The 20,450-nt window shown below is 40.6% G+C and overlaps 1 protein-coding gene across 6 annotated transcripts in view; it reads right to left on the bottom strand.

Annotated features, from left to right (window-relative positions):
* Nucleotides 1-237: 237 nt before the first annotated feature.
* The window catches only part of ABLIM2 (actin binding LIM protein family member 2), a 214,898-nt gene continuing 194,685 nt past the window's right edge, over nucleotides 238-20,450 (bottom strand). For all 6 annotated transcript variants that reach the window (XM_054030385.1, XM_054030384.1, XM_054030387.1 and 3 more), the window contains 2 exons: nucleotides 20,257-20,337; nucleotides 238-2,010 (listed from right to left, as the gene is read on the bottom strand). In XM_054030385.1, coding sequence (XP_053886360.1) covers nucleotides 1,897-2,010; nucleotides 20,257-20,337 — 195 coding nt within the window. In that variant the 3' untranslated portion in view covers nucleotides 238-1,896. The remainder of the gene's footprint in view (nucleotides 2,011-20,256; nucleotides 20,338-20,450) is intronic.

Genomic DNA, 20,450 nt, shown 5'->3' with positions numbered 1-20,450 from the left:
ACTTAACCCTTATTTGAGGATTTGTGCAAAGGGGTTGGGTGGGCATACAAGTCTAGAGCTTCAACTGACTTCAGTGGGAAAAACTACTGAAGAATTCAGTTCTGTGTTAAATATGATGGGGAATCCTCTCTCCTCAATGTGTGAACATAACTCCCTGTAAGTTTAATGAGAGTTACATATCAGTATATGCAACATTACAATTTGAAATTATATACATTAAAATGATTAGCACATGTATCAAGCTATGTTTTACTTTTTAATGATTTTTCTAGACATACGTATTATCAGACAAAACATTTAGGTCATGAGAAAATATTTATTTCCAACAGCATGAATTTTGAACGTTAATTGGAAGAAGGCATGTTCAACATTACAATTTCTCCATCACTGGACCAGTTGAACTAGTGTGAAGCAGTGCATATATTAAAGTTACTTTAAAGAAACGCATAAAGACAGAGTGATGTAGAAGATGAGTACAAACACTCAAGACAGTAAAAATGCAGAACGCTGACATATGGCTGAAAAATGTACTTTTTTTAAAATGCTCTTTTAGTATCACATAAAACTAGCAACTCATTTTAAAAACATTCTTCATCAGCAACTGTATTTCTGACCATATGAAATTATTAAATTTAATACTGTCTTTCAGCTGGAAGAGATCTTAATATCTAATGCTCATATCAAACACGTAGATTTTGTTAACTTTACTTGTTATTTAAGAGAAAGTTTCAAGGTGCTGCACCAATAATACATAGGTTTTTGATTTGATTTGTATAGAAACATGCAAATATTAATGAACAAGGGTTTTTATAATAGATATATTTGGTTACCATTTGATAATTATTGATAGAGCACATCAAGCTTTTTTTGTTGTTATTTTTTTGTTACATTTTATGCTGAACACTACTATTCCACAGCTATCAAATTGCCACCATAGCTCTTCAGGCTTAAAAGGTAAAGCCAAAGAGTAGAGGAAATAAGTATGCCTTTATGCTTTAACATATATTTACAAAACAATATTCTTTTATATGTAGCTATATATAGAGAGAATTAAGATTTCATGGTATTTGTATCAGCACGAAATGTAAAAAATCCCCAAAAGATTAGGAAAACACAAGTAACTGGTACTTTACACCCTTGAACCAGTTTTGTATAAGGCTTTAGTTTTCCTGCTGAATGGGACATAAACTTTTCTTAGTAGGTCTCTATATATGCTTTAGTCATTATAACTGTAATTTGTCACAATATATTTTGTAATAAAATAAAATCTTTTTGTGTTGTAACTGAAGATAACTAGTTACTATTTAGATGTATGTGATCTTTTAGACAGTAGCTTCCATCTAAAGTGTAAGAACTAGATTTAAGGTGCTTTGATAGTTTTGCTTTCATTCCTAAAAAGTACCACACAAAAACAGTTGCAACTTGCTGAAACGCTTTTCTTTGGCCTTTCCCACATTTTTTAAAAAATAGCCTATAGGAGAACTTTATGTTCATTAGTCATGTGATTTCTAAAAGTTTCATAATTATTGTAAAACTTATTGAAACAAAATGTTAGGTGGATTTCTTTTGTCACAGCTACATTTCTTTCTCTTCCCTTTTAAAATCTCCTTTTGCATCAAGCAATAACCATAAGCAACAGTTAATTTAAAGCTAGATTTTTGTATGATGTAAACTGGCTAGGACCAGGAGCTACTGACAGAACCAGCCAGTCATGCAATGTCAGCAAATTATCTCTATACCAATGCACTGCCATTTAATCTTTTCCTTCATTTCCCTTCCACATACACTAACACAATGAAGCTGGACAATGGTTCAACAGTAACTGCATATGATAGTTCTGGCAAGACAATTTTTGTTTTGATTAAGCACATTATTTTTTTTTCTGTCTGAGCGAGGTTAGAAAAGCAGGGCCTTTTTCTTTAGGTCATTCCGCTTCCAAAGTGCCAGACGATCAAATTCTTCTATGTTCATTTTGAAGACTTCCTGGAACTCTTCAGGGGACAAGTGCCTCTTGAAAAAGAAAATACAAAGATACGATAAGTGCTTTCAAAAATAAGGAGTATTTCTCCCTTTCCTGCACTATGAAACAATTCACTGGGATTTTAATTTGAATTCCCAAACTCATTCTGTAAAAGACTGCATCAAAATCAAATAAGCTAAGATCTCTTGGGTAGTGAAATTGACAGCAGTGGCTTACTTGTACAAAAAGAAAACTTTTCCAATAAAGTTCCCACTGAGTAGAAGTTAGTGTCTTCCGGAAAGAGATATAGTTATTTCTACATATAACTAGATGATAGAACATACTGAGACCTATTTAAGCCAATCTGGGAATTTAAATAGATTATCATCAATTTAATTTCAGAGCTGGATTTTCCCCCCTTGATCTATAATAAGTCCATTAGACACCATCATAGTTCACTAATAGTAGCCTTGTAACAAATGAGAGACCGTGCTGCTAAGCTCTTACATGCAAAATGTATTTCTACATGGGGTTAGAATCATATCACAATGAGATGTTGGATAAGGCTGATTTGAAATGACATGAGCTGTGCATTTATTTGAGGTTTCCAGTTTACGCAGCATAAACAGAGATACAGAGCAAAAAAGGGAGAATTACAAAAATAATACTGCCAATAGGACTAACATAAAGGACATCTGTGATAAAGTTATGCTTAATACCTAATTATTATATTTACAGAAAAGTCTGCAAAGAATAAAGGTGTACAGTTCAACTAAAAATGAAAAAGAATTTTTAGATTTTCCATTAGCTATTTTGGACTCAATTCTGTCAAAGCATTTTACAAATATTAATTAAGGCTCACCGCCTCTGTAAGGCAGAGATTATACCATCTAAAATTGATATAATCCACAATTACCAAGAGTGACAATTTTGGGTACCCAATTGAGACCCAATTTTCACCAATGCAGGGCGCCCACGACTCCTACTGAAATTACTGCAAGCTGAGGGTGTGCAGCACATTGAAAATCAGCCGCTCACTGTCTCAAGTGCTCCCCAAAACAAAGGTTTACAAAATCAAAGGCCACTTTTTGGAAATGTTGGCCTGATTAACTTCACAGCCCCCTGGACTGGTGCTCCTCAACCCCTGCTACTCTGCATTGTGTGTCTGGGAAAAAGGGAGCAAGGGAACATCTCTTCTCCCTTGCCTGTTAGTGTTTTATTATTAGTAATAATTACTATAACACCTAGGAGCTTCAGTCATGGACCATGACCCCATTGTGCTATGCGCGGTACAAACACAGAACAAGAAGATGGTCCCCAAAGAGCTTACAATCTAAGTATAAGACAAGAGACAACAGAAGGATACAGACAGCGGAGTACAAGGAAACAATGAGACAATACTGGTCAGCACGACAGTCTCAGCACACTCAGCTGTAGCCTCCATTTTGAATACCCACTTCCCCTCAGTCCTGCATTATTCCCCCCTCCCTCACTGGAGCACCATCCCCTACAACTCAGGAACACCAAGTCCCCCCACCACAGCAATGTCAGGCCCCTCCCTTCATGAACACCAGCTCCTACCGCAGCCTCCTCCCTAGCAACAGCAGCGATTATAATACTGTCTGCAACTCTGGAAAAACATGTTCCCAAAAAGATGTCATCAAACTGGAGAGACTTCAGATAAAAGTAACACAACCGATCAGGGGGCTGAAGAATTTGATTTATGAGGAAAGATTAAAAGACCTAACAATGTATCAGCTTGGCCAAATGATGACTAAGGGGGGGCGTATGATAAATGTCTACAAGTGTTTGAAGGGTCTAAATACCAAGGGGAAAGACCTGCCGAGAGAGGTTATGGCAATTATTCATATTTTTCTCAGTACATATGATTTTAATTTTGTTGGACTTTACGTATAGCTGAGAACTTAATGCTCTTCACTAATGAAGTTGGGGAGAACAAGTCCCAAAGAAATCTAGGAGTGAATTTTCTCTCTCATGAGCTGTTTGAACATTAATTATCTTAAATGAAATTCTCTGGCCTCAACAGCCAAACCAAAGAAAGGGAATTGAAAATTTATGTATGAGGGGGAGCGAGACTGTAAACTTGTATGTGTGTATTTTATAAGGCTATGATCTGACTTTGAAGTCCTTGAAGGAATGGCTCAGTGAAGAGCAAGTTAAAAATTCCAACTCTTTTGTGCAATTCAGCCACCAGTAAAGAAACGCAGGCTGGTTTGGTCAGAACTGCAGTATTTTAGTCATTTTCAATTGTATCACAAAATATTACTTAACGGTATCATTTTTATTCCACATATACGCTCACAATCTTTTATTAATCTAAAACCCAGAGTTGTGTAATCACAGATATTACATCATATGTCACTGGTACTGTCTCCTGCAGCGTGGCACAGGGAGTGAAAAATGACATTTTTGTGCACTCGCAGCATGTTTGGTGCTGTACAGAATACAGAGGGAGACTGACTTTCTTTTCCAAAGTGATAATCTAAGGGCCACATTGACATCAACATGGGAAAAACCTGCATAAGGATTAGAATACGAAAGTTTCAATTTGTGTGGCTTCCTTCAAATTGTTCTTGGGGTGGGTTGCCTTCTCTTGAAAGGCAACGAGGCAAAGCCCACTAAAATATGCAGATTCCCTGAGATCTAGGGGGAAATTGTGCAGATCTCAGGACATCCAGGGAGGGCAGAGGTGGTTGTATAGATGCCTCTGCACCACTTCCTGACCTCCCTTCCCAACCTTCTGAAACAGAACATGCGCCCTTACCACAAAAGTGCACATGTTTTTCTAGCAGCATAGGCCTGTGAGACTAAGGGTCTGATTCTCCACACTGGCATTCTCCCACTATAACTCTATTGATTTCAATGGGATTACAGCAGTGTAAACAACTGATTGCTTGGAGCTGCTGTTGCTCTTAACCTCACCTACTCTCTATATTAACACTATTCTAGAGTATAGTAATTTATGGTACTGTAAAAAAAAGGTCACCAAAATATGGCTATCATAATTTAGTAACCCCCATTAACACACACACACACACACACACACACACACACACAGAATCAGAACACAAGAGCGTATTATCAAGAATAACAGTAAACTCCAACCACTTTTTGAAACTGTATAATTAATTAAAAGTTGTGCTAAATCTCTTTAAAGCAAGGAGGAAGGCAAGCATTACAATGTGAAATCCTCATTTTCCAAGACACAGGCTCATTAAAGCGAATATTACAGATACGGGCTCATTACATTGCCTGCCAGAAGAAGGGTAATTAATTGCACAGTCAAACAGTCATACATAATGTTTTAAATGATGCTTTTCTCTGCAAATTAATGAGGCTTGTCTCTGTTTTTCTGCAGCCTGTTTAAAAAAAAAACACCAAGCAGTTTAAATAGATTTATAATGTTTATTCAGTTCAGTTAACTTTGTTTTCTTTGAGAAGAATTGTGCTTGTAATGAAATCCAGGGATCTTCAAAACTAATAGTTAGCAACATCACATTAATGTAAATAAGTTATGGTAAGGGAAGGCTGCAATTAACCTACAGCCATATTGCCTCAGGCTGTGGTCATGTCAGCTTGCACAAGCTAAGCAGGCTTATGCTGTGTCAGTAATTAGATGGGAGATCTCAAGGGAAAAGGTGCTAGAAATTCAGTAGGTATTATACATCCTTGTCAGTCAGTAGTGAATCAACAATCCAATGTAATGCAAAGTACTGCATGGCTGGAGAGGATGAATTTAAGAAGAGAAAAACCAAGGTCCTGTTCACTTCTTGTCATCAAAAATATCACTCTATTTCTGTTAACTCCCGTGTCCTGAGCACATTAGAGCTAGGCTTTATATTATGCCAACCTGAATTCATACTGTGCTTCCAGTTGGACACGCTTGTCCTAAAATATTATATATATTTATATAGTATGCTGTTAAACAGTTGCTTTGTTTCATTTCAGTGGGGACCACAGTGATTATATCACCTGCACTCTGCCCATTAATCTGTCTCTGCCAGAACTGCTATTGACATTCCCAAACCTCTGAGCAACAGAATCTGGGAATAAGAGTTGCAGAATCTGGCCCTGTGCTAGCATCCAGCTCCCAATATAGAAAATTGTCAGAAAAATCTGGGACAGATAGTCAGCCCCTCATGAACATGGGACAACAGATAGTCACACAAGTAGCCTGTTAGGTCCACTCCCTCTGGGGCACCTGGCATTGGCCACTGTCGGTAGACAGGATACTGGGCTAGATGGACCTTTGGTCTGACCCGGTACGGCTGTTCTTATGTTCTTATGCTTCATTTCAGCTATCCAACGTGAGTAAGATGCTACTCTGTCCTGGTAGGTGATCCTTCATTTCTGAATACAACTTTCACCATTCTAAATATTTCACTAATAAAAGGAATTTGGGTTAAAAATAACTTTCCCCCCATGACTTAACCCTGACCCTAACCTTATTATGTTCGATCCTCATTACTTGGACACCATCTGGCCCTTTTGTGCTTGACCCTACTGCCTTATTGACTATCTACCTTGCTGCTACAAGACTTGTCTAACCTCTCCCCCTCTCCGCTTTGCGGCTTGTGGCTCAGCAGGCTTCCTGGAAGCTTCTTCCAAGCCTACCACATGACTAATTATAAAACTGTAATTAGCCATGTGCTAGGCTCCCAGGGGAGTATTCGGGGTTATTCTCAGCTATGGGGTAATTAGGCTGCACACTTGATAAATATTTCAGTCTAATAAGTAATTATGTGATTGGAAAAAATGCTTAAGTGGTGGCACAAACTGCCGTCTAATGAATGTTAAAAGATATCACAATATACAATAACTCCATTGACTATGGATATAACTGGTGACCACAGCTGTCACCGAGCTAGACATTGGCATTTAGCCACAGCCTTAAGCAGTAGGGAGGTGGAGTGGAGTGGCAGCATCCCACAACCCCTGGGGAGTGAGAACGCTTTACTCACACAATCTACTCCCCTTCAGCATGCCTGGACAGATTTTCAAGCTGCTGCTGTGGCAGATGGGGAAAGGTAGATGGAACCATGGCCCTGCCTTATTCTTGCCCCCTTTAGGCAATTTGTGTCCTCTGAAAGGCTCAGAGGGAGCAATTCCTGAGTGCCCTGGTGCAAGATGTGCAATGGGAAGAAGGTTCATATGACCTCTCTCCTGCCCTTCCAGCTCCCTGCACAGGATCTCTGGCTCTTTGGATGTGCCTTGCCTTATATCTCAAGACATTATGAGATTACAGAGGAGCTCCATTTTACTCAGTGATGTTACTGTGGGCAGGGCCGGCTCCAGGGTTTTGGCCGCCCCAAGCAGCCAAAAAAAAAAAAAAAAAAAAGCCGCGATCGCGATCTGCGGCGGCAATTTGGCAGGAGGTCCTTTGCTCCCAGCGGGAGTGAGGGACCGTCCGCCGAATACCTGGACATACCACCCCTCTCCGGAGCGGCCGCCCCAAGCACCTGCTTGCCAGGTTGGTGCCTGGAGCCGGCCCTGACTGTGGGATGTCTCATAACCCCTTGTGATGTATCACAAGGCTCTAGGAAAACCATTTGCAGCACCACTAAACCTATACTATTTTCCCCTAATTAGGCAATTACCCAAGAAGCTAAAGAAGATTTCGAATATGGAATTAAAAAAATAGGAATTATTTCACTCAGTGGAACTATTCTCCTATCCAGTGATATAGCATCCTGTAACACTGAGGATAACTTGTGTCACCACACTATTATTCAACAAAATGAACTTGTTCCTATTGGGAATTACAAAATTGGTCCCTGCATGGGATCTGTAATTAAAAATGTTATGATGATGTATGGAAAGCGTGTACTGTGCATGCAAAGAAGACTGTTTTAACAACTCAAGGTTTATAACCACTGCTTTACCTTAAAAAAGGCAGATAATGTTAAGTTGTGGAATCCAAAGGCATTTATTATTTTGTTAGTACAGGGGAGTTGCATCTTACGTGGGGGTTAGGTTCTGAAGTCAGCACATAAGGCGAAAATCGCGTATAGCCAAATGCTCATTGAGTGGAATGGCGGGCGGAATCACCCGCACTACAGGTACAGTATTTAAATTGTTATTTTTCTCTCGTTTTTTTGTTTTGCCGAGCGCGTATAGTTAAAATGGCGTAAGTTAAATGCGCCTATGATGTGACTCCACTGTATGCATGTTACTGCTCACGCGTGATTCCAAACTGACAGCTGATGCTCAGAGGCTCCATATCAGCAAACTTGGACTTGAGCTCTATAGGCCTAATCCAAAAAGTCTCCATTTAATTAACTGGGCTTTTGATCTTGTTCCTAAAACATGTCTTCTAGTTTGTCCTGGATCTGGGCTTCATAGTGTCCATCTGAGCATCTTCTACCTACCCGCTGTGCACTTCTCACACGTTTTTCATGCTTCACGTCATTCCAAATGAATAATTTTCATCTGACAAAGGCTTCCTTAATAAGGACTCTGAAAACTGATATGAAGAAATACCCAACACCGATAGCAGCCCAACCATAAACTAAGGATAAGCAAACACCAAACACATTTTCTGCAAGTCTAAAAGGGTACTACTCCATTGAAGTCAATGAGTTGTGTCCTCTTCATGCCACTTGTGAATTTCAATGAGGGTTGGATCCCTAACTTCCTTAGGCTTCTTTGAAAACTCCAGCCTGAAACGATAAACCATTCCTCTGATCTCAACACATGCAGCATTCCAACATTTTCTTGAAAAGTGGCTAGAACACAGCATGAGTGTTAAGTAAAAGCTAGGGCAGAAAACTTATCCTTAAAACAGATCCAAGTAAGCACTTTTAGGAGGAATATACATGTTTGAATCACTATGTGGACTCTGTTCAAACAAGGTCACACCCATATATAAACAGTTGATTTCTGCTTGCCAGAGTAGGATGGCAGGCAAAGCCTTGTGCAAGACATTCACTCAGTTTCATTCCTGTTTTTTTTTATTAACAATTATTTTTTTAGTATATCCTTCTGAAACCAACAATTAACAGGCACAGACATGAGTGAAATGAGTTACACTTTTCAACTGCATTCCATAGGAATGACTGAATAATGTGTCTTCATTAACACTTTATGATATTCAAAAGAAAAGCCCAAGAAAAACAAAGGAATACCTACATACCGATAAATTTAAATGATAAAACTGAAAAGATTAATTTAAAATGCGATACTCTAAGCACATTTGCTTGTGAGACTCACAAATCATAGCCATATGTGAAATCTGTGATAAAACTAATTGCAGAAATGAAATCTAAAAGTGCGTACAGTGAAAACATTTAACATCATTGTGATAGAACAGGAAGAGGTAAACAACATATGATATCATGTAAGTGGAGGTTACTTACTGGAACTGGAGGTTCTTTGAGATGTGTGGTCCCTATCTGTACTACACATGTGGATATGCACGCGCCCGAGTCTGGCTGTTCTTCAAAGCAGTGTCCGTTGGCCCACATGTTTGCAGTAGCTTGCCTCGTGCTCCCAACTAAGGGCATAAGAGGCAATGTGGGTCGACGCCTCCCCAGTTCCTCTTCTTACCACAATCTAACAGGATCCGAAGCAGAGGGGATGGAGGGCAGGTAGTGGAATACAGATAGTATATATACACATATATATACACATACAGTATCTTGTTCAGGACTGTGTCATGACTCTCCCACGTGTAGTCTATTGAGAAGCTTCTGCTTAGTTTGCCTGCCAAGGAGCTATGACTACTGGGATGGTACACCGCTTGTATTACGATGCAGTTCCTGATGCCCCTGTTCCAAAGTCTGACTGCCTTCTGGCAGATGGGAGGAGATCTCACTCCTCCCTGTTTGTTTATACAGTGGTGATAAGATCTGACATAATCTGAATATGTAGCAAGCATATAAGCAGAAGGACCACCCTCAGTTCCAGTAAATGTATATGTAGCCAGGCCTCCATCGGGTACAGGTACCCTGAGCAGGTTGATTGTCCAAGTGAGCACCCCGCCCCAGACGGGAGGTGTCCATCACAGTGGTGCCCCTGGGGCTGGGAGGGCTGAAGGGAATTCCCACCATGACCTCTTCCTCTTTTGACCACCAAGTTAGAGAGGAGACAACTCTGGGAGGAACAACTACCCTGGGGTTGATACTGTCCTTGCTTGTACTTGCAGGTACCATAAGTGAAGTCTGGAGTTGATATGGTCCTTGCTTGGTTGAGTGGCCTAACAGTGAGAGGCACTTGTGCACTGTGGCTCATGGTCTGCGAGTGATGTGTGCACTCAGGGTGCTCAGTGCATGAAACTTTTCTGAGGGGAGGAACGCTCCTGCAGAAATCAAGTCGAACTTCCCCCCTGAAAAGCTGTGGGTCACAAAACAGACTTTTCTTCATTGATGCAAATGCCTAGGGCTGATAAAAAGTTGTATCAGAACCCTTGTCACTGACCTGACCTGATGAGATTGGCCTACCAGGAGCCAATCGTCCAGGTATGGGAGTACTGTATAGTCCTGGCATGTCAACTGGGCTGCTATCACAGAGAAAAGCTTTGTAATTACTATGGATGCTGTAGCCAGCCCAAAGGGAGGACTCAAAACTGGAAGTATTCCTGGCCTACTATAACATGCAGGATGTCCACACAGAAATATGTGTCCTTTATGTCAATAGCTGTGAACCATATCCCTTCTGGAAGGGAGGGGATTATAGATGCCAGCGTAATCATCCGGAACTTCAGTTTTAGAATAAAGATGCTGAGTTGCCGAAAGTCCAGGAGGGGTCTCCCCCTGCCGCCTTTTTTGGGAATTAGTAAATACGGTGAGCAGAATCCTCTTCCATGGTAATGAGGCAGGATGCACTCTATTGCTCCTCGAAGTAAGGGGGATTTTGTTTCCCGCTGAAGAATTACCTCGTGAGAGTGGTCCCTGAAGGGGGACTGGAAAGGGGATTTGTGAGGAGGGAATGGAGTATCCCTGGTGGATAATCTCTAGAACCCAGCTGTCCATAGTGATCTTGTTCCAGTTGTGAGTGAAGAGTGTAAGATCAGGTAGCTGGCATCAGTGGTGGTACAAAGGTCTTGACCAATATGTCAAAAGAGGCTCTTGGCTGATGGTTGAGAGTGAGTAGAGGCTGAGAAAATAGAGGGGGCTGAGAAGTGAGACCTCTGAATCGTCTGATGTTTGTGCAGTGGTTTGGTTGTGCACTGGTAATAAGGTGCATGAGGAGGGGATGGCCTGGGTTTATAGGGTTGCCTCTGGTGTTTCCTCCTGGGGACAGAGTATAAATCTCCAGGGAACCCAGAGTCAATCTTGTCTTTTAGTGAGTGCAGGGACTCGTCTGATTGCTCATTAAAAGAGATTTGATTCGACAAAGCGAGGTCCCGGATAGTGTTTTGGACCTCCCTAGGAAACCTTGATGATTGCAGCCAGGAATCCCTCCTCATGACTAGATCAGTGGTCAAACTTCTGGAAGCCATGTCTGCAGCATCCACTGAAGCCTGGAGTGCCACCTTTGCCACTAGCTTTCCCTCAGCTAAAAGGACTGAAATTGCACCCTGTCCTCTGTGGAAAGCTTGTCTGTGAAGCCTGAAATAGGTATTAAAATCGTATTTTGCTAACAACGTTTGGTAGTTAGCAACACGGAATTGCATGCCGGTGGAGGAGATGACCTTCCTCTTCAGGAGGTCAAGTCTCTGAGAGCCTTTATTTGGCAGGGTGGCCCTTTGATAGCATAATCTAGCCCTTTCAGGAGCCACCTGCATTACTAGCAAGTTGGGGGCAGGATGAAAGAATAAGAATTCAGCCCTTTTCGCAGGAACAACATATCGTCACTTATTCTTTTCCAGTGTAGGGGCACAGGATACTAGAGTGTGCCATACCGCTCTAGCTAGTTCTAGTAATGACCTCATCGATGGGTAGAGCAACTTTACTCAGTCCCTGTGGCTTCAAGGTGTCCAGGAGCCCGTGTTAAGGGTCCTAGATCTCCTCTAATGCGATCTGTAGGTCACTGGCCACTCTTCGTAACAGCTCCTGGTACTGGAGATTGTCATTTGGCAGAGAAGGTGAAGGAGGAGTGACCACTTCATCTGAGGAAGATGAAGAGGCACCCATTAGAATTGTCGGTACCTAAGGATCCGGTTCCACCTCTTCCTCCTTGTACACTGATAGAACCGGCTGACTAGAGGGAGCAGTACAACTCCTAAGGGGCCTCAGACGCCTACCATAAGGATCCCACAGATCCCAGTAAGGCCAGAAATAAGGATTGATTGGTTGTGGGGGACCCCAAGGAAATTGGTACCAGTGGCGTACCTGGCAGAGTGGTGAGAGTAACCTCTTGACTGTCTATCAGGGCTCAACGGTCTCCGCAGACATACCAGTGCAGCCTTCTCCTCTGATTCTTCTGAATCTGAGAACTGCTGCACTGGTAGCGGCAGTGCCTTAGGTACTGGGGCACTCCTGCTGGATGGTTGGAGGTGAGACAGCTACTGGAACAGTGATATAGGCTCCTCTTCCAGAGTAGGGACATCTCTGGGGAGGGCCAGGCCGGAAAGAAATGGAGACTGTGGGTAAGGGAGGTGTTATATAAGTCTCTATATGCCCTGCTGTCTGAGGGGTTCACTAAGTCTGATGGATCCAGTGCATCTGTAGCGACTGGACAGTATATAGATGGATGAGGTGGCACTGACAATGGATCTGGCACTCGTAGTCAGAACCAGCGAGCGTCTAGCCTTATGCTTTGGCACTGAGGTGACCACCAGATCTTTCTTTTTACATGTCTTGCCCTCAGATCTGGGGCTCTTCATCTGAGGCAGTTCCTTAGGTTCCACTCGCGACATCTCACCTGTCCTGGACTGGCTCAGGGAGGAAGCATGTTTCTTAGGGACGGTCCTTACCAGGGATTTGTTCTTGTGACCATGAAAGTGCCCTCTGCTCTCATGGGGAGCCCTGGAAAAAGAGTCCTTGGGCTTAGTTGTGATGGCTCCTCTCCAAGGCACGTGCTTGGAGGGGCACTGCTAGGCAGTTGAGGCCCATGTACAGTGGGGGAGTGGGATCTCCCTGGCCTGGATCAGAGAGGGGTCTCATAGCCTTCTCCATCAGGTGCTTCCATAGGTGAAGCTCTTGGGCTTCTCAAGTTCTGGGTGTGAAGGAGCAACAGACACTGCACTTTGCAGAGATATGTGCCACACCCAGACAGTAAGGCAGCACTGATTCTTGTCACAGATGGAGAAGTATTGTGTGCAGAAGATGCAATTCTCGAATTATAGGACTTTGAGCTGGGGGTGGAGGTTTCCCCAACTGCGGAGAAAAAAACCCTCTATGCTATAGTATAAACTACTCTTTAACTGTTAACTACTAATCTAAGAAAATAACTAATTGCATATGCTTTCTATATAGGTTATGCAACGAAGTGAAGGAGGACATGCAGTCGTGAGAAGGAACTGGAGAGGTGTTGAACCACACCACCTTTTGTACCCTCGGTTGGGAGAATGAGGAGAGCTACTGCGTATGTGTGGGCCAACAGACACTGCTTTAAAGAACTTCTGGATTCGGATGCATGGCATGCATGCGAACCAACGTACTCATAGGGATCATCGCTTGAAGAAATAATAAATACCTGGGGTATTTTCCAAAAGCAACAAACTGACTTCGGAGCTCACCAGCCAGATTTATACAGGAACTTTAAGGAGCCTAAAGGTGGAGATAGGCACCTAGTGGGATTTCCAAAAGCACCTAAGCAAGATTAAGTGCCTAACACTCATTGATTTCCATTTTATTTCAATGGGTGTTACATCTGCATCTCTAAGTGCCTAAATACATTTTAAAAAATCTAGCCCTTAGGCTCACAAGTCACAGAGGTGACCTGGAATATTTTATTCTAGAGAAATACAGAGTGAGAAAATCTATTCCTTGCTATCAAGGTTCAGGTTGATTTTTAAAAAAATAATGCTATCATATTTAAAGATGCCAAAAAGTTAATTAAATACAATCTTTTAAAACTGTTTCATTCCAAGCTGAGGAATGGCTTCCATCAATAAAAAAGACTGGATAGGAAAACTTTTGGGGATGTAACAGTTAATGAATGCGCTAATTTTATATAGTCAATACAGAATCTTTTACTCTTTAGAAACTTGAGCTTGTAAGCTTTCCAAAAACGGGCATGTCTCCTCTGGAACCTGCATGTCTACAGCTTTGTAGTAATAAATTTATTCTTCTTACCAATCTTACTAACACTGCAGAACAAACTATCTTTCTTTCAAAACTACAGCACTGGCAACATTTTAGGACTATATTCTACAATCTTTAGACTAAGACTTTGTCTACAAAAAATGTGGTAGCAATTTAATTAAGCCAGTAAGGAATCAATTTAAGCTAAACTGTTATGGGGCATGGAAACAAAAACATGAGCATCTAAACAAGGAGGTTGCACCTATTTACGTAAATTGGCTTCTAAAACAATTTACCTAAATTGTTGGAATTTAGTTGTTTAGATACAGCTTTAGTAACTCTCCACTGAAGTCAATGGGGACTATTCACATGAGTAAGGGCTACTCAAAGCAAGGATTGCAAAGTCTGACCCTTAAGGATTACACAAATATGTACCATGTGCACTGTTCTGTTTTGCCACTTGAGAGGTATGATTTTTTTTCCCTGCAAGAGAATGCACGTGTGGCAATCAATATGTTCTGATCTAGTTGTAGGAAGACAAGTCTAAAAAGCTGTTCAATAACTGGAATTACATATGTCCACTTTGACTGTCTTTATTCTATGAAATCAGCCTTTTTATAATTTAAATCGATGTGTCATAATTGAGCATGAATACCAACAAACTTCAAATACTGGTGGCTGAAAGATGCAAATATAGAGACCTGGATTATTTTTACTGTATTAAGCACTGTGTATTAAAAATTAACTCCAAACAAAATTATACCATTACAAGCCAATGCTGTCTTACTACTTCATTTTACTGAAATACTATTTAAGCTCATTCCGATCTCTCTCCACATTTCGTTTCAGAATCACTCCTGAGAACGCTGCTTCATTCATCTTAAATTAGAATAAAGGTCAATATGGTAAGAAATAGCTGAAAAAATTATTGGGCCAGATCCTCAGCTGTTGTCAATTCACATATCTCATTGAAGTCAGTTTACAGCAGTTGAGGCTCTGGACCATTAATTTGAATTCAAGGACTCAGATATATCTGTGCATCAGCAGGTCTTTGTTTTAAGCAGTTCTAAAAGGTCAGTGTATTAGTTCAGTGTTGGGATTAATAATGTCTTCTCTGCAAGCATCAGGAACTGAGCTGCATCAGCCTCAGAGCTGGTTTAGCACAAACAAAGAAAAATAAAGGCCTTAATTATACCTCTCAGATGTACACGTCTCAGAAGAAAGAATTTATGGTATTTTAATGCATTTATTTACATTTATTCCCAGTTGCACCTATCTAATCTCTGGCTAAATCCATACATTGAGAAGCACACATTTAAATATATATGATTCTAAATCTTAAAACAGATTTCCTAAACAAGAAAGGTGGGATTCGCAAAATCACTCACAATGGGAGCATATAAGGCATAGCCTGAAACCTTCTGAAAGCCCCACCCTAAAGCAGTTATCCTTCTTAACATGTCCTTCATTGCAACTTCTCTTAACTGGACCCTAAAGAACTAACTTTTGTCATTAGATTCTGTAGGTCATTAGGGAAATATCCAATACAACAGATTTCCCCTCACAATTGAGAGAGATGAACAACATTTCCTGATTTCTATGGCATCTACCAGAGATAACTGAAAACTAACAGTAAATTCCTCTTCCCTAAAAAAGAATTCATTTAAAGTTAATTTAAGTCAAAACTGCTAAACAAACCCTGCTTGTTCAGAATCCCCAGCATTAGCAGCATTGAGTACTGTCAAAGGGATCAGAAGTAGTGAGTTTATAGATCTTAATCACACTGGACAAGGAGAGGTCATTTGCTTCTCCAACCTTTAGCAGAAAACACAATGGGCCTGAATCTCCTCTCATCTATGCCAGTTTTGCTCTGGTGCAAATCCACTGACGTCATGGGAGCTACTGCTGATTTACAGCAGTGCAAGTGAGATAAAAATCAGGCCTAGCGATTTTACTGCAGTAAAGCTGGGATGCTAGAAAATGTAGGTTGTTTTAAAAGATAAAATCTGAGATAGACAGCTGAATAGATGGATTATCTACCTTTACCACCGCTATCACCCACACCAGCCCTTACAACAGAGAATTTAACTGTGGGGGAGGGAAGTGATAACAGACAAAAGGAGGGTTTTCAGAGCCATCCTGCCTATTTGGTGGCAATACACTGCAGCAAATACTAGTGTTGCTCCAGTGTTGCACTCTAGCCTGGACTCTCCTGTATTTTCTGCTTCTGGGGTTCTAGCCATCACCCCTATGATGCTGCAGGGTGCCCCCTAGGGTGACCAGATGTCCCGATTTATAGGGACAGTCCCGATTTTTGGGTCTTTTTCTTATATAGGCTCCTATTACCCCACACCCCATCCCGATTTTTCACATTTGCTGTCTGGTCACCCTAGTGCCCCCTCTTACCATTCCTATGGTGTTTGATTGGAATCCTGCTCTGCTCTTGTGAAGGTATGGGCCAGGGGCTTCCTGGGTTCTGGTCTCCCTCCATCCCCAAAACCTACTGAGCTTACCCACCACATTTGCTCTTCTTCGTAACTAAGTTACAGGGTTCCTCCTTTGCTATGAGAAGAAATAATGATGAATTGACATTCTGTGCAAAGCTGTTTAATCCCGGCAGTTCTCTAATACAAAAAACAAACAGACAAACAAACAAAAAACAAAAACCAACAACCCAGCAGCCTTCAGTCTGCTCCTGTCACTCAGCTTTGCACATGGTTTGAATGTGCAGATCCATCACCTCTGTTTTGCCAGTTGCTATCATCCTATTAAAATGCTGCTAATTTAATTGTTTAAAAAACTACCAATCCCTAATAAATCCAAGATGCTGCACAAAGAGCTCCTTTTCTCAGATACACATTTTAACAGCGCAGCAATTGAGAGGATCAGTTGTCTGGTCCCCTTATCGCTTTCCTACTGCAGGTTTAAAGCAGATCTTGTTTATTGTTCTTTTGGAAATCACTATGAGATCTTTGAAGTGGTTGGACTTCTCAAGACTTCAGGCACAGGCCTGCACCTGGTGTGAAGCAGGCTGAACAATTTTAATGTTAAACAAACAGCAGCTCCAGCTGAGGACAATGTATGAGTTATTGATAATGGCAGCCAGAACATACACTATTCATCCAAAGCAAACTATACATTGTCTAAAAAAAGCAATTTAGTGCAGTGCCTGCTAGTCAGACCAGGCTGATGAGTTTAAACAAAGACTCTATTCTTTCATGTGATAAAAGAATGCTTTAATGTATAGGATGTGTCCAGATGTGTTTTTCCTTTTCTTGGACTCTTCTTGCTTTTTATTCTGCCTCTGGTGCTTTGCTATACCCTGGGCGTAAAACAGCACACATCTAAGACGTTCTGTTTCTTACAATCAAATCAATATCGCCTGCTGGATAATCAAACAAGAAGCGCATTGAAGCGTTTGAAGAACAAACACCAATTCCAATAAATACCATACGGATCTTTTAAAATTTTTACCATTGTTTAGTCTTTATACAGGAACTTGCAACTAGTTCACAGTTTTCCTTTCTTTTCTGCTTAAAGATTAATGGCTTTTTCTCTCCTTTTATTGGCAAATATTATATTTTTGACCTTGCAGTTACCCATTTACAAGTAAAAACTTCTTCAAGGACTAAGACTGGTAATCACTGAATTTTTATTTCACAATTATTGAACGACCTCTTAATCCTAAAATTAATCTACAATAATTAATCATTTACATCAAATCCTGAATTCATTATTCAGTCCTTACACAGACGGAACTTCCATTGATGCAGTGAATTTTGGATGATAATGGACTTCAGGAACTGGCCCTTAGAAATTAATTGTTCAACACATTCATTAATATTAAGATTGGTTTGTCGATATTATGGATCACAGAGCCAAAGGGGAGGTTTCATGGTTTAGGGTTCACTTATGTCCTGATTCTGACACCCGTATGACTTAATCAACTTTGAAGGAGATATTTCTGATTTACACCAGAGTGAGTGATAGTAGGATCAGATCCCTAGCCTCCATGAAACACATGTTCAAATTCTAGCAAGATAAACTCAGACTTTTGATATGTTCAGGATAGGTAATTTAGTAACATGCACTTTACTCTGTGGGGTTCTTTTATATAGGACATTAAAAGCCAAGGGCCTGGCTGCTCAATGTGGATATTCAACATCCCCTGGAACTTTTGTGAATTGTGGGTTGCAATAATATTATGATCAAAAAGTCTTCTCCCCACATGTCTGTGAAGGGTGCTGTTGGCTGCCACCCTCACCACCCAGGGATGGCTGCGTTTCTCTGGTATTGTCTATAGATATATTTAGCTTGTACAGTGCTTTGAGATACAGATAAATTAGATAGATTAGATATAAATGCAAATTATTCCTATTGTCTTTATCTTAAGGAGGAGAGAGAAATCTTCCATTTCCCTGTCTGTTGCTCATCTATTGGCTGCCCCTTTCACATCTCCGGCATCTATCATAACCAACATCTTTCTGGTTAGGGGAGGCTAGATGGGACTCTATTTGCAGCCTGTCAATATCACACTCTAAATTGACTGGAAAGACACTCAAGCAACACAACATGCTGCTCTTCAATGCTCCCAGCTCTTGCTAGTCTAGGAAGTAATAAAATCAAACCCAAGAAATTGTCCCGCAACATTGGATCTCCTGCAGTACCACCAGGCAGCCAGTGTCTCTCCAGGAACTTCAAAAATAATCCATTCAGGGCTAGTTGAGTGATTACATGATTTATCGGGTGAATTAGAATATACCAAATTCCCTCATGAGGGGGTGGCAGTTAGTCCATATAATGTCATTTTGTTCAGAAGCTCAGTCCCTAACAGTGCTGAGTTCAACAGCATGCACATACAGAATGTTCCTGATTAGCATGCATTAGAAATAAAGCTTTGTCCTTAATTAACAACAGAACAGTCATAATTGAGAAGCCAGAGTGATTTCATAGATTCAAACTTAATCAGCATCCATTTTTGCCTGGGTGGCAATTTGCAGCTTCAACTTACATTTAATGAAAATTGGATGTGATACTTAAAAATGGGATTTAATAATCTAACCTCAATGGCTGATTCAGAGCCTAGCCATCACTTCCCATATGTAATAGCAATTTTGTTTGCCTTATTCTCTGACATAATGCAGTTAAAATATACATTCACGTTATGATTTTCAAGCACTTTTTTGGTTTTGTTTTGCAGGTGAGATTTGCATGCACACAGTTCTATAAAACAGTCCCCTTAAACCAGTAACAGTTACAGCCTGTGAAATGAAGTCGCTATGTTGATTAACATGTCTAATTAGATCGACAATACCAAGACTTGGGTTCACCCCACAAGACTTCCATATTTAGAACTTTTACTGGCTTCAGAAATTGTTCTGTATATAAAAAGGTTGCAGATTCAGGCCTTTTATTTATGGGAAGCACTCCTGGAATTCTAAATATTTTATATATTAGAGCAAATTTTTTCACTCTCAAGATTTTCAATTTTGTCACGGTGTATAAATGCCCTGAACGTTTGTAAACTTTTCTTTTTCTTGATTCATGACCCATTCTGTCAATTTTATCAGAATATTTGTACTCAATTTGTACAAATAATCAAAGTACTAAATAATTTACTGTTTTTTCATAAATGATGAGAGGCACAGACCATCCCTGGAAAATGACCATATCATTTGAAGTGGTAGCCTTGCACTCACAATATTCACTAATGTTATATTAACTAAATCATTTATTTACGAGATCAGTAACTTGAAAATGAATGATATCTCCCAGGGTCCAATCCCGCAAGGGGCGGAGTTCCTTCAAATTCCATTGAATTCAATGGATGTTAAGAGAACAACATATTTTGCTCAGCACTTCACAGGATAGGGTTCTTAGTGAACTATGTAGACTGATAAGCACTGCTGCCCAAATAAATGATTGCTACAAAACACCAACATCTGGTTAATGGACAAACCTCTACAGATCAGCTCTTCAGCGGGTGTAAACTGGTCTAGCTCCAAAGAAGTCAAAAAGCTATGCCAATAGCTGTTGAGAATATGACTTCTCCCAAGTTCATTTACACTAATGAGCAACAGTAGAAATAACTGTAAGTCAGTTAACGAATGAACAGAACAAGGATTTCAAAAGCAAATGGTTTCCTACCTCCAGTCTGGTCCTGTCCACATCCTTAGGCAGTTTCACCCGAATTCGGTTTGTTACAATAAGCGTTTCATAAGGATAGATCTGTTGCAAAAAGTAACAAAGGCATGAACTCTAGCGAAATGTGCTTCTGCTGTATGGCAATGTGTGTAACTTACAAATTTAAAAGGTACATACTTGTATCCATATTTGACATA

The sequence above is a fragment of the Malaclemys terrapin genome, chromosome 5, assembly GCF_027887155.1.
Source record: "Malaclemys terrapin pileata isolate rMalTer1 chromosome 5, rMalTer1.hap1, whole genome shotgun sequence".
In the NCBI taxonomy this organism is placed as follows: Eukaryota; Metazoa; Chordata; order Testudines; family Emydidae; genus Malaclemys; species Malaclemys terrapin.
Note: the sequence above shows the minus strand (reverse complement) of the source record. Positions and strands in the feature narration are given on the sequence as shown.